Source organism: Streptopelia decaocto, assembly GCF_964273445.1.
Source record: "Streptopelia decaocto genome assembly, chromosome: 17".
NCBI lineage: Eukaryota > Metazoa > Chordata > Aves > Columbiformes > Columbidae > Streptopelia > Streptopelia decaocto.
Window position 1 is genome coordinate 6,218,907 of NC_138672.1, and position 14,057 is coordinate 6,232,963.

General features: G+C 45.4%; 1 protein-coding gene across 1 annotated transcript in view; it reads left to right on the forward strand.

The window, feature by feature from the left end:
- Positions 1-14,057, forward strand: part of COL27A1 (collagen type XXVII alpha 1 chain) — a 145,628-nt gene that overhangs the window by 65,283 nt on the left and 66,288 nt on the right. Inside the window, exons 15-23 of the mRNA XM_082067769.1 lie at positions 937-990; positions 1,388-1,432; positions 7,288-7,341; positions 8,065-8,118; positions 8,273-8,326; positions 10,238-10,291; positions 10,612-10,665; positions 12,600-12,644; positions 13,885-13,938. Coding sequence (XP_081923895.1) covers positions 937-990; positions 1,388-1,432; positions 7,288-7,341; positions 8,065-8,118; positions 8,273-8,326; positions 10,238-10,291; positions 10,612-10,665; positions 12,600-12,644; positions 13,885-13,938 — 468 coding nt within the window. The remainder of the gene's footprint in view (positions 1-936; positions 991-1,387; positions 1,433-7,287; positions 7,342-8,064; positions 8,119-8,272; positions 8,327-10,237; positions 10,292-10,611; positions 10,666-12,599; positions 12,645-13,884; positions 13,939-14,057) is intronic.

A 14,057-nucleotide genomic window follows, 5' to 3' on the forward strand; every position in this document is an offset into this window, starting at 1 on the left:
CCTCAATTCATGATGCTGTGCTGACTTATTGCTGCAGCAGGATGGCCACGCTGATAAGACACCCCTGTCCTCACCTCCTGTTCCTCCTCTTTCTTCCCCATATCTCTTCTAGATATCAGAGCTCAATAACAATCAAAATTTCTTGACTGTTGCCTTTTTTGCTGTTTGCTGCCTGTCCTTTTTAATGCATGCTCAGACTCCCTCCAGAGAACTTGGGAATACTGCGGTAGATTCTTTCCGAGAACATGAGTAACTTCACCAAGAATAAACACACTTCGGGATTGTCTTAAACCAGCTTGATATTTTAATGTCTTAAATAGTAGAAGAGGGCAATGAATCCATTCAAAAGTTAGAAGGAACATACAAAAAGTATTTTCTCAGCTCCACTTCACAGTGGTTTCTTAATGAATTGTTCATTATTTCGCCCTTAATTTACTAGCCTGAATTCCTTATCTGATTTTTAAGTGAATCCAGGAGTCTGACCAGACTCCCGGACCCACATACCTCGCGTGGCACAGGATGCTCCCACATTCTCCCAACATCCAGCACGCTCCGTCCCATGGCCATGGCCATGCACGGGGACAGCAGCACGGTGGGGCCGGGTGAGCTGATCGTGGGGGACAGATCATGTCTCTGGTGGCCACTGTCAAGCTGCTTTGGGGTCTTCTTTGTGGAGACAGCAGGATGCCAATAGGAGCTGCTCTTCTTCCCTCCTGTGCCTGCAAGGCAAACACCTGTGCTGATTTTACATACAGACTGTCTATACATTAAAAGTCTCTTGGCTCATGCCAGGATGCTACTTCTGCTGAAATCCATGGTGCAGTTCCTATAAATGAGGGATACTGAAGGACCACATAGGAGAGGGATTTCACACCCCATACAGCTCTCTGTTGGTTTTGGACCTCATGACCTGAGTCATTTTCTTTCTCTTCCTAGGGTGACATGGGCCCTGTTGGACCGATAGGCTATCCAGGACCAAAAGGCTTAAAGGTGAGAGAATAACTGAGCTGTGTGAGCTCTTGTATTTCCATGGCAGGGCTGAGGATTATTCTGTTCCTCCCGTGGGTGACGGTGATGGTTCTGAGAGGAAGGGTGGGTGTTGGGATGCTTGTCCATCAAGCCAGCCACAGGACTGTCGAGCACAACATCCCACTGGTGGTCTGCAGTAGGTATAAGTCATCACGGAATCCCAGTGCCTCCAGCCCACAAAGGATATTTAAAGATTGTGTGAAGGAGCACGCTTTGGGAGCAGGTTGGCGTTTGAACTCGGGGCTGTGCCTGGCCGATGTGGGTCTGAGCCACCAGGCCCATCAGGGACATCAATGTCACAGACCTGAGCAAGTCTTCATGGTGGCTCCGTCTCACTCTGATCTTTCTTTTGTTTCAGGGGCTGATGGGAAACCCTGGAGAACATGGACTGAAAGGTGATAAGGTGATCTGAATACTCCCTTATTGCACTGTGTTTTAATTTTGCATGTGAAAACCCCTTTCTAGCTTCTCTTCCTTACTCAGCACCATGGTACTGGTTCCACTCAGGCTGTCTCTTTGCTGCCATCCTCCCTCCTTTCTTGACACTCCAGTTTTGATTTTTTTTTCTTTTATGATACCTGCCCCATCCCCTTTTCCACAGAGCTCTAGTGTAGATCAGTTATGCTCAGCTCCTCTTTGGATCTTCTGTTTCCCAGTGATGATGGTGTTACCTGTCAGATTATCTGGTGTTTTGCTCATCTTTTATGGTTTTATATTGATTACATGATAGGGTGGGGAGGAGGATGAAAACCTAACGACACTGACAGTGGGTTTGCACACATGATGTGACAAAGCAGCACAACTCACTGGATCAAGCAAACCAGCTGGATTCCCAGGAAAAATGGCTTCATGTTCAGTACCTCAGCTCCTGTTCAGAGAGGGGAAAATGCCTTATGCCAAACTGATATAAATCACTTTAGAAAAAGGAAAACGGAGCTGGGCATTGATTGCAATGATTTAGCGCTGCTGGCACAAAAACACGCAGCTTGAGCCACATCAGCATGATGTGCTGTCGTGAGAACCATCCTCCTACAGATATTGGACTGTAGGGCTTATTTAGTCTGAAAGAGTGGGAGGTGCAGTCATTTACTGTTGGCTCTGATTGCTCAGGAGGGCAATGGAAAATGACCATTAAGTGTATTGTCCTCCTCCTGTGTGATGTTTTATTCTTTTGTTAGATGTTTGCTTTTAGAGAATGATTTAGCAGCCCAAAACTGCACTTGGGGGAAGTAATGTCAAGCCAGTTGATTCCACTCTCATATTATAGCAGCTCTTTGCCAGGGGTCCTGTGTCTGCAGTTTCCATTCCTGTCCTGCACTGCCTTTTCACTTTTGTAGAGAGAAAGGACAGGGCAAGAGAAGGACTTTTTCTTTAGGAAAGAAATTGTAGCTGTTTTTTTGACTCAATACCAATTCTCAGAGCCCTCAGACTCTTCCGTCTGCTCCTTAGAAGAAATGGTTGAGTTTCTTCAGAATCGCCAACATTATTTAGCAAAGTTAACCTTCCTGGACATTATATAATAGTCTCCATCACTTTACACAGACTGCTCTGTTTATCCCCAGTACTTCTCCAGCCACTGCTTTCACTGTAACCAAATGGTTTGCAGCTCTCCCTAGAGTTATCCTTACAATACTCCCAAGTGCAGAATTATCCGTCTTCCCCCGATAACCCCACGCTCAGTCTTGCAGCCTTTCTCCTGAGGTGCACGAAACCTTTTCTCTCCCTCCTTTTTACCATTCCCACTGTATTTTGCTTGGACAGGGCAGATTTCCTTCCTGGCTTTCATTACAGCCCCTTCCTAACCCAAGACAGACAAACCATCCCTCCTGCTTGAGCCTCCTCTGTCCCTAATGAGCTGCCTTTAGTTTGAACATCCTGGGTGCTATCAGACTCAGATCAGACCAACGATGGTTTCAGAGTCAGAGGGAGCTTTCAAATAGCTTGTGTGTGTTCTTCCCAGCCATCCCACAGCCAAATGGCTGGGAAATACAAGGCAAAAGGAAAATCAAACCTACTTAAGTATCGATGACCGCAATTCTCATCTACTCAGGTGAAGTCACGCAGCTCTGGCATTGTGGTTTTTAGCTGAAGCATCTGAGTTTGCTGCATCTGTTTGCATGAGTAGAGATGAAGTTCAGCAGCTCTTCTTACACTTGGGAGAAGATTTGGCCTGAAACAGCTTTGTGGTTTTCTCAGTTATTTGGTTTTCTGATTTGTCGGTCTCGCTGTTTAGCGAGTTGGCCCAGTTTATAATACATCCCTTCTCCACCTGATCAAAAGCCTGTTGCATTTATTGACTCCCATGTTTCTTTAGTGAATGGCACCTTTAAGCCTTCTTATTTTCTCTCACTCCGATTTGGGCAACATGAGCAAAAACACTCATCCCTTCTTACAGCTTGTTTACATTTGCATTTTAATTGTTTATGCTCTGGTAGGACTGAGAAATATAAATTATATCTGGTCTTGCTGGTTTTGCTCATTTTGCAGCAAGGGAAAAAAAAACCTGCCTTCAAAGAGCTCGTGGTCTAAATGCACGTGGGGCAGAAGGAGGGGACATTGGTGCCATTCATGTGTGAGCTCTGAGTGGCAGAAGTGACCGAGGAGGAGGTTGCTGGAGATGGGAAGTGCACCCTGGCCTTTTGGACCCTCTCCTTGCTGGGATCAGCTTTTCTCTGGCCACCTGCCTTGTTTCAATGAAAAAGTTTTCCGCTGCAGCCTTCATTAAGAAGCTGCACCATGAATCTTTCTGTGCCACTCTTGGTTTTGTCACATGCTTTTTAATAGAAGCTCGTCTTAGAAAGGTCTGACTTAAGGAAATCCCACATGTACAAAAGTAGAGGCAGGATCTCTGGTTGGGCTTGGGTCATGGGAAGGTCCCTGCCTGGAGCTGAGGGACTGGCTTGTGTCACAGGATCCCTTCTGTAATCTCCCACCGTTTGTGTCACCGTTAGTTTCTGCTGCTATCGCTATTTTTAGGCTGTGACATCTTATTTAAAGGCTTTCTCTGGTTACCTACTATTCTTTCTGTCCATTAGATTCTGACTTCATTATGACCCTCCATCGTCTTCTTCAGACAAAACTGTTTCACTGCTACAACCAGAAACATCAGCAACCTTCCTGAATCTTGTATTTATTCTCTATGTCTGTCTGTCTGAAAGTTTGCCTCTTGCCTTTCTTGAAACATTTCCAGACCACAGTTGTGTGCAGTCTGCTTCTGCAGAGATCCTTATTCATGGCTTGGTCACCTCCCAAGTGACAGAGTCCCCATCTCTGCTGGCTGTTGAAGATGCAGTTAGTTACAGGGAGAACGTAGCTGACTGGTTGGGGATGCCAGTCCAGCACGGTGCACCAGCCTGCACGTTGCTGTGGCTCAGGTATCCCCATCCACTGTACCACATGTCCCTGAGCTCCCTCTGGAGAGCAAATTATTTCAGATTTCCAAGCTGGTGCTGCTTTCCTGCAGAGCCAATGCTCAACCCACACAGCAGAAAACCGTGTTGGAGTCCAGGAGTCCCGTTTACACCCCAGCTTGCAAACAGGGCTCAGAAATCTATTGAAAACACATGATTTTCCATAGGGATTGAGCTGCACTCTGCCAACTGTCTAAGCATCCATTCATATCTTTGCGTGGGGACAGGGAGGGCTGTATCTGCTTTTATAGGGAGAAGTGGAATTATTGTATAAGCCCGAAATGAAAGTGGTCTCGAGAAGACCACATTGTGTAAGGAGTACAGAGCAAAGTTGGAGGAGGTGGAAATCCCAGCTGGTTGTTCTTGTAAGCAGTTGTGTGAATCAGGACATCTGTACCTCGTGAAGGACACAGCTCAGTTAAATACCTGTAGTAGTCTTGCAGTCTTAGCCCTCCTTATATTGCCAAGTGGAAAGTCTTGGAAAAAAACATGTCCAATCGAGAGCAAAATGAGTGTTTTGCACAGAGGTCTCCTCTGTGTCCTACAGACAGCAAACCCGCCTTGCTTCTGCAAATCTGTACCTTCCCTCGTAGTCCCTTTTCCATGCAGTGTTGGGTCCCTGAAGCTGCATTTCTTTTACAGGTGAAACACGAAACATAGGCAAAATCCCATGGGCAGATCCTGTTTGTAATTTCAGATTTTACTTCCCTCCCCCTCCTCATGAGCAAAGTCCTTACAGCCCCTTTTCATCATACGGGCATCACTTCTTTTTTCTAATAATAAACATTCCTGACCTCTTTCCTCCTCATTTTTTCCCTCACATTAAGGACACACACCCCGAGTCACAATTCCAGATTGACTGCGCTCAAGGCAGGTGAAAGGGGATGCCCTAGTCCTCATTTTTTGGGTTAAGATATTAATTAATGACCATTGCAGATGGATCATTCATGCCATGACATTTTTCTGTGCTATTGCTGTAGCATGTGAACATGTTGCCTGGAGCCCAGCTAAAGATAAGAGGTGTGTTTTGTCTTCCCTGTTCCTTCTTACCCTCTCTAATCCCCATTTCCCAACAGGCATTTCTAACTGTCCAAGTATTTCTTCTAAAACACTAACTCAGTGGCCACTTAAACTGTCTGGGTAGAAAACTGCTAATATTTTTTTAGCAAAGGTGCTAAAACCTGTTGATTTCAGTGTTTTAAGCCTTGGACTAGATAAAACAAGTAGAAAATTCAGAGAAGATGAGAGAAATCTGATAACGGCTGGAAATGGGCTGGGTCTCTATTGTATCTGATACTTGGGGTTCATCTGAACTGAAGATGTGTGAATAACCTATTTTATTTTCATTTGCTTGCATTGCCCAAAAAAAAAATGGAAAATACTTTAGATGCAGCAAAAAGTTAAAGTTGGTTATTTGACTCCAATTAAAATATTTTAGCTTGCAAACCAAATTAATAAAATTCATTTAGCTTTTTTTGAGAGCAACATTCCAATTTTGCTCTATAAAAGACTTGTTTTGAAGATGGTTCAGCGAAATGTCCTGGGAACATTTACCAAAACATTTAAGCAAATTTAGCATGAATCCATGAAATGTTTCCATCATTGAATCTGCATAGTTCTTCATTGTTTTTCTTCCGAAAAAGCTGTCTCCAAAAAGCCTTTCCCAACTCAAGCCTTAACCATTGACAATTTCATTATCCCCTGCACGTTTCTGAAGTAGTTAGAATTATTTCAGCTCCCTGATAACAAGTGGGTGGGTTTTGTTTGAGAAGAAGGAGATGTCCTCTGTCATCTCTTTGTAGACTTTGGCTCTGTCGCAGGAGTCCATATGTGCTCCATGTGGACTATGTTTAAACACGTAATTCTCTGCTCTCAAATGGTTTGTTTCCTTCCTAGGCAGCCAAGTTTAGAGGGATGTGCTGTGCATGGGACAGAGTTCCTCTAACAGTTATTTCTGTTGGGTCTTGTCAGGGTACCAAGTTTTTATAGCCCTTCTTCCCTTGGCCTTCCAAGGGAATTTTCCTTTCTCTGCCCTGTCATTGACTCATCCTTTGTTTAAGTAAATCACTAAATAAATGAGGTTGGAAGGGACATCAGGAGGTCAGCTGGTCCTGACAGCAGGGCTGAGAAGCGATACAAGATAACCCAGCGCTCCTAACAAAACCTTCAGGGATGCTTATTCCTAACCAGAGTGCCAGGATCTGTTCGGATGGTCCAAAAAGGGGGAAGAAAAACAACTTGGCTAGGAAATATTGTCAGTGGTGGTGTGCTCAACGATGGGATCCCCATCCCAATGAACACCAACCTACCCCTCCCTGAGAATCTCAGCCTAGACATTGGCAATGAGATGTTGCTGAAGAATAACTAGAAGTTACTCTTGTTTTCTTATAGAAGAAGATAGATCTTTGATGCCAGCACTAGGATACACTCACAGGAGCCCTGAGTATTGTTTTCTTTTCTATAGAGCCTTCTGAGAGAAAAGATCCATTCATTGAAAACTGAACTAGCTCTTCTGTTCAGCTGAATTTTAACACTTCCCCACCTTCACAGTTGCTGTTACCCAGAGGAAAGAAGTCTCTCTCCCTGCAGCTTCTATAGAAACACAATGCTTGGGAATTCATCTTTTTCTCTCTCCTGCAGTTTCATCTCTCGCTTTAGAATCAATGTTGGGAAATACATACTTTGTTCAGGATGGTCTTACAGTTAATAGGATCTGCGGTTTGCCAGCAGTTCAATTTTGAATGGAGCTAGTGATGAGACTTTTGCTGTACAATGCACTGGTAGCATCTACCTGGGCGTTTCGGCCATTGCTGGTGCCTATTTTAACTCTCTGGTGATGTGTATCCAGGGTGATCAGGGAGCAGCAGGTGTTCCAGGAGACATCGGCTTCCAAGGAGACAAGGTAATTGTTCTTCTTTTCTCCATCATATTTTTCCCCCTTACACAGCAGTATGTGTGGCCACCAGCTTTCCCAGCTCATCTTAAGCCATGATGAGCTGAAAGTAGCTACCTCCTGCTGTCAGGTTCCCCTGCTCATGTAATTCTCATTGGGGCACACTGTGCCTTTCTAAAGTTCACGTCAATATATGGATTTTGTTGTTACTCATAATAAAAGCAGTTCTACTGGGGGCTTTCTGTAAAAGGAGCCGTATCTTCATGCAGAAATGGGAAGTGATGGGTGGGATTGATGGGGATGGGTGTGAATGTGTGTGGTCCAGCAGCTGCAGACTCAGAGATTTTGCCTGCCCAGTGCAGCAACTCAAACCCCGACCCAGTGAAGCACTTAACACTGTGAATAACTTCTAAACAAATTACTTTTCCCCTGTGACTACAACATGATACTCACTTCAGCTGGCTAATTCCGTACTTAAGACTGCACTGGGGCATATGTGGCTCTGAGCCATGACTAACTGCAACAGCCTGTATGTTCCTCAGGGCTAAATTCAGCCTGGCTTTAGCAGAAACATCTCACTGACATTAATGCAACTGTCCCAGCTCCTTGCAGGCTGAGTTTCACACTTAGAAAGTGCTTCTCTGCTGCAGAAACTGGAGCTGGAGCTGGGGAATTGGTGTTTTTTGATGCTTCATTGTGTTTTCTGATAAAAGTGTGTGTGTCTCTCCTCAGGGCAGCCAGGGTTTGCCCGGGGCCCCTGGGGCGCGAGGGAAACCAGGTCCCCTGGTAAGTAACCAAGTGTCCTCTGCTTCCTCATGTCCTGTCTGAAGGTTCAGTGCCCAGCTGGAAAGACAACTCAGTGGAGCTGTGCTATTCTGAACAGGAAGGCCGATAGCCAGGAGTCAGCTCACCTTTCTCCATGTTTTTCTGCTTCCTGCAGGGAAAAGTCGGTGACAAAGGTCCAGTTGGGTTTCCAGGACCACCCGGCCCTGAGGTATGTCCCACCACCTCCCTCTCACGTCTTTCCTTTCTTCAGTAACGTCTGCAGCATCCTCTCTTCAGCAAAGCCACACGATAACATCTCTCCCATCTCGTTGTGCCTCTGCAGCAGGAGTTATTCGGTGTCTGCAGCTTGCAGCCCCGCTGGGAACCAGCTCTCTGATAAACACCCCTGTGGCATTTGGAGATGTCTATCTCCTTTCTCCGTTGGAGGTTTTTAGCTCTCGAGCCACGCACAGACAGGCCCACACAGGGTTTTGATTAGGAGGCATATATGCATATAGCTGCTGCTAATTCATAGGGAAAGCAAGAGCCAAATGCTGTCTCCCGTGTGGGCACCCAGCCCCATAGGGAGAGGGGAGAGCTGCCATTGCCACCACTCACCATGAGACCTGAGCTCTGACACATTTACCAGCCCAAAACCAGTGTGTTCTGGGGTCAGAACCTTCGCTAATGATGGGCAGATGAATTGCTCTAGGACAACAGTGCATCAAGGCTCCAGAAAGAGCTTTGCTGTGTTGTAGGATTTACTGTTATTTAGTGAATTGAGATCCACTTTTGTTCAAAGTGGAAGATGGAGCAAACTGTCTATCTTGTGCCCTCTGACCACCCTGCACTCAGATTTCCTCATCTCCAACTACCATTCCAAGCCTTTTTCTTCCCATGCAAGTCCTAAATGTAACATCTTGTTCTGTTCTCATTCAGAAAGGTCAGTCCCCAAAGATTGTCTCTAACCTGGTGAGAGCCCCAGGCTGTCTCCCAGCCACCAGCCTTACTCTGTGGACACTGGTCTTTCTACTCGCTGTGTTGTTCTCTGGCCCTTGAAGTTGTTCTCCAGCTGTTTTTGTGGGGCAGAACACTCATTTCTTGATTCTTGCATCTCTCTTTCCGCCTACTCTCCTCTTCTCTGTGTCAGGCTTCACTCTCTTCTTGTGTATGAGTGGTGATGAGGTAGGGAGGATCAGGATGGGTTCCTGATCTGTTCTGCATCTCATGGTTTCCTGGTTTTTCCTTCCACTTTTTGTCATAGATATTGCGAAGGGTTTTTTCAGGTTTTCCCCCACAAAACACCATATTTATTAGAAAAAGACCCTTACTGCCCTTACCAAATAGTTCTCAGAGTGATACCTTAAATTCAGGGTCAGCTTCCCCCAGCACATTGTCACTTTTCTCCTTCATAAGCAACCAGACAACATCTGTAAGATGCTGGAGAGCCGCTTCCAGCACAACCGATGCTCTGTTTTCCCTTCATCGGTATTCTGGTATTTTGCTGGATCTGGAAGGGCTCTCGGTCGAGTGCTGCCACTTAGCAATCGCTCCTCTTTGTTGCTGTTGGAAATAACCGCAGATTCCTTTGTTTCCTCGGCGAAGGGCTGGTGGGTGGAAAGGAGTTGCTGCCTGGCTGAAGGCAGCAGCTAACGAGCATGTCAGCACCTTTCCTAATTCCTCGCCTGCTTCCCTTTGTCGCTGAGCTGTGCAGTTCGTTTCTCGGAGCAGCGAGATTATGCGTTGACTCATAAAGATTAATTAAAACCCCAAATTGCCATTTTTAGCTGTGCGATGACAGGGAGGCCCTCACAGCAATAAATCTGCTAAGAAGATGGACCTAAAGGGAACTGCTGGGAAAGGCTGTTCTTGAATTGAACTGATAGCACTGCTGCCCGTGTCTTGCTTCATTCCTTGTAGAAGCCACACGGTCACCCCCACACCATAGAACCACAGAATCATTTTACTTGGAAAAGACCTTTAAGATTATCAAGTCCAGCCGCTAACCCAACACTGCCAAGTCCACCTCTAAACCATGTCCCAAAAAACCTCATCTACGCTTCGTTTAAATGCCTACAGGGTTTGTGACTTGGCAAAAGTCCACCTATTCCCCCCCCTGACTATTTCTCATTTTCTTTAGGGCTTCCCAGGTGACATTGGCCCTCCTGGAGAAAATGGTCCTGAAGGCCTGAAGGTGAGTGGAGCAGAGACTGGAGCTCAGTGTGGGGTGGGAGGCAGCCAGGGAAAGCAAAGTAGTGGGATGTGTGGAGAGAGAGAAAACCCTGGAGATTCCTAGAGCTTGTCCTGGCCAGCCTTGCAGCTCTGTCTGTTTGGCTTGAGGTCCCTCCAAGTGCAGGGTTTTCTTTTTTTTCTTCTTTTTTTTTTTTTTTTTTCTGTAACAAAATTGACATTGGATGATGTCCCGTGGCTGTGAAAGAGACTTTCTGATTTTAATTGCTCTTCTGAGCTTATGTTTCTATTTTCTGAGTATCTTTTCCTTTGGTACTTTCTCAGGGAAAGCCAGGAGCACGAGGTTTACCTGGGCCAAGAGGGCTGCCTGGACAAGAGGTAAGTGTCTTCAAACCAAAAGCAGATTAGATTTAAAGAATAACATTGAATTTTGAAGATTAATGCATGCCGAAATGGTGCCTGCAACTTGAAGTCCTCCTGTCCCTCTGAATCTGGAAGCAGATGGTTATTTATATTCATTGATCAGAGATGCGCAGAAGAGGAGTTTCCACTAAGTTGTGGTCCCGTGATCTTTGCTCCAGTTGCTGCTGGCGTCTGCTGACCTTAAACCCTGCATTGGCTTTTCTTTTAAAGTCTGTTCCCCCACATCCATCTAGAACAGGTGTTAGTGCCCTTTTCCCTGCACATCCCTTTGCCCAGGCATGCCCTGACCTGGCTTGTGCTTTTTGCCTCCTTTAAGTGTGTTTTCTTTCAGCTGTGAGACCTGCAAGCTGCACTTTCTCACACAGAGCAATACCCTTTTGTAAAAAGAGTAGATACATTTAAATTGCTCTTCTGCAAATAATGGTTTTCCCCAGCATCCCAGAGCTCACTTACCGCGTCATGGAAAACTTGAAGCTTCATCCCACTCGCAGTCACGAAAAAGGGACAATTGTGATTGATTTACTTGTCCTGGAGATGCAAAACTTTATAGCAGCAGCAAAGGCCTGAGTGCCCTGTTTATCCTCTTGTAACTCCAGTGGCTTCATTGGAGTTTCTTCTCCTATAGAGCAGCATAAGCTGTTTGTCCAGAGTCATGAGGCATTGTGCAAATAATACTTAGCACACGCGTGGGCAGATTGGTCTAATAGCACTAATAATTCTTAACTTTTTCTGGGAACTCTTTTGCTTGCTCTCTGAATGGGATTAATGCAAATTAGCTCATTTATTTGCACTGAAATAGGAAAAAAAAACCATTCTAGGCAATTTACAAATGGAATTGAAGCCCTGCATTCCAGGTTCAGGCAGGCATGACCAAGCTGCCTTCAATTTACTCTAGTTAGTGAGTGTAAAAGTGAGACTGAAGACACGGACATGGAGTTGGACATCAGCTGTGCTGAAGGACTTCGAATGTGCACAAACCCACACCACGGTGATTTCACTGTTGCTTTTACCCAAGGCGGGAGGTCGAGGCTGTGAATTACATATTTTTAGAAACGTGGCGTATCGTGGGTGGTTTGTCTGAGCCCATTTTGCTGGGTTCCTGACTTCCAGCCCCATCTCCAGCTCGTGCCACTTCATTACCACGGCTGACCACCTACATGAGAACAGCCAGAGCTGCGCCTGCCAAGGGAGCTTTTAATTTCTCTCTTGGCAGTTGGTTTTAGACACTTGAGATAATTTTTGTGAGGCTTAATTGAAGGTCTCCTAGAAACCGTAGATCTGATCCTATCACATTAGAAATTGGTGTAGAGCCAAGGGAGAGGACCGAGTCCAATTGCTGTGTGAGATTTTGAGATAGCTCCATCCTGCAGCATGTGTAGTCCCATTTGAAAGCAAAAGGGAAACCTTCATACGGTTGCCAAATGGTTCTGTGGGAAATTTGCAACATCCTTTTTGTGGGGGGCAAAAAAGAGAAAGAAGAAAGAAGAGGAGAAAGAAAGAGAGTAGAGAGCTCAACAGCATTCATATCTCTGCCAAATCAAATGAGACAGAGTCCTGTGAGCCTGTCCAGGGTACCCCATGGGCCAAATCCAGCCCATGATAGGCCCACTCAACTGGTGTTGACTCTGGTCAAAGTTTGGATGGCCTTTACTGGCAGGACTTGACTTCAGACTTTTCTTTTCCTGAGATGGGAAAGGGAGATGAGAAACCTCAGAGATGCTGAGCTGCCTGCTCTAAGATTAGGAAGGACTCGGTTGTTAAAATGTGGCAGTTGAGCACACAGCCTGTGTTTAACTGCTGCTCATACCACAGACCTTTCATTCTTGCTACATGATGAGTCCAAATTTTGTCACTACTTTGCCCTTTATTTTAATTTATTTTCACCTCAGGGAGATGAAGGACCCGTAGGACCACCAGGAGTCCCTGGTCCAGAGGTAGGTGCCAGTCATTTATTCAGTTACTATCAGCTCTGTTGACATTGCAATGGAATTGTAGTTACATTAACATGAAGCTTCAAACCTCCTGATTTGGAAAGTCATCTGCCCTTCTAAGAAATATTGTGTAGTCCAGGGCTTGGTCCAATTGCTTGAGCCAGGATGGCTGAAAGTCAAGGAAGTGTCTTGCACAGGGTGTCGAGTGGGAGTCTTAAAGTCTCAGACCTTGAAAAACCCTCTAACATTTGAATAGTTCATCCTCAAGATAAACCACATTGACTGGAAACCATCTCTGTAACCAGTCCCGATATTTCTTCCATGATTTATAATATTTTTCAATGAGCAGAAGCAAAAGCAAGATAAAAGCCCAGACAGTCAGAGTCCTTTTTGACCTCCACGTCACCCTGAAGACAGTGATGTATCACTGAAACACAGTTAGAAGCAGCAAAAAGAATATTATATCTGTGAGCTTGCCAGTTCAGGATTTTGTAATGGTTATGTATATAATTACCGTTGCAAAATAGTAAAATATCTTAAAAATTGGTAACTGTGCTGGAGCTTCTAGGTGGGTCAGAAAATAAATGTTTTATCTTGCATTTCCTCTACTATTCTGGTAGCCACTTCTATTACGTTTTGGAGCAACAAAACAAATCCAGCTACTCCAGTGACTAAGACAGCACCAGAAGTGTTCTTCTATTTGAAGGGAAGGCTCAACAAAAACCATCTTGGTCTGCAGGTTTATTTCTGCTTTTCTGGGCCATAGCTGTGAATGTCAGCCTGTAAGGCCAGTCCTGCTCCCAAATTCTCTCTGGATGCCAGGGATGGAGCCCATAAGAAGCTTATATGGCCAACACTAGGGAAGCACCATCTTTGAATGCTCAGGCTACTGGTGTCGTCGCTGGCATTGCTAGAAGAAAACTGCTGGAAGCAGAATAAATGCAGCACATGATCAACTAAAGTGCAGCAACATAGCTCTTATAGTCCGTGCATAATGTTTCTGATGTGATGTTTAAGCAATGGAATTGAGCTGGAGGGTCAGAAATGGGCTGAACCTTGGAGTAGCTATCTGGGCACGTCAAACGTGGTGTCACTTGAGACACGGAGCTTTCCTCTTGTGCTGCCTGGGCCTCTGTAAGGACTGCGCCATCTCTAGCACCCTGAATTCATGGGGAGCGTTGCTTGTAAGCTGCACCACACAGGTTCACAGACACGCTGTTTATTGTTCTTACATGTATTTCAGGGTCGATCTGGCCGGAAGGGATTTCCGGGAAGACCTGGTCCTGATGGTCCCAAGGTGAGGAAAGAGTTTGTTCATGATCAGAGAAGCAGTAGATGGAAGGAAGGAAAAGAAGAGGGAAGTATCTTTTCTCAGCTTTATCATGCTCCCAGCCTAGGGTATTCGTTCCAGAGAGG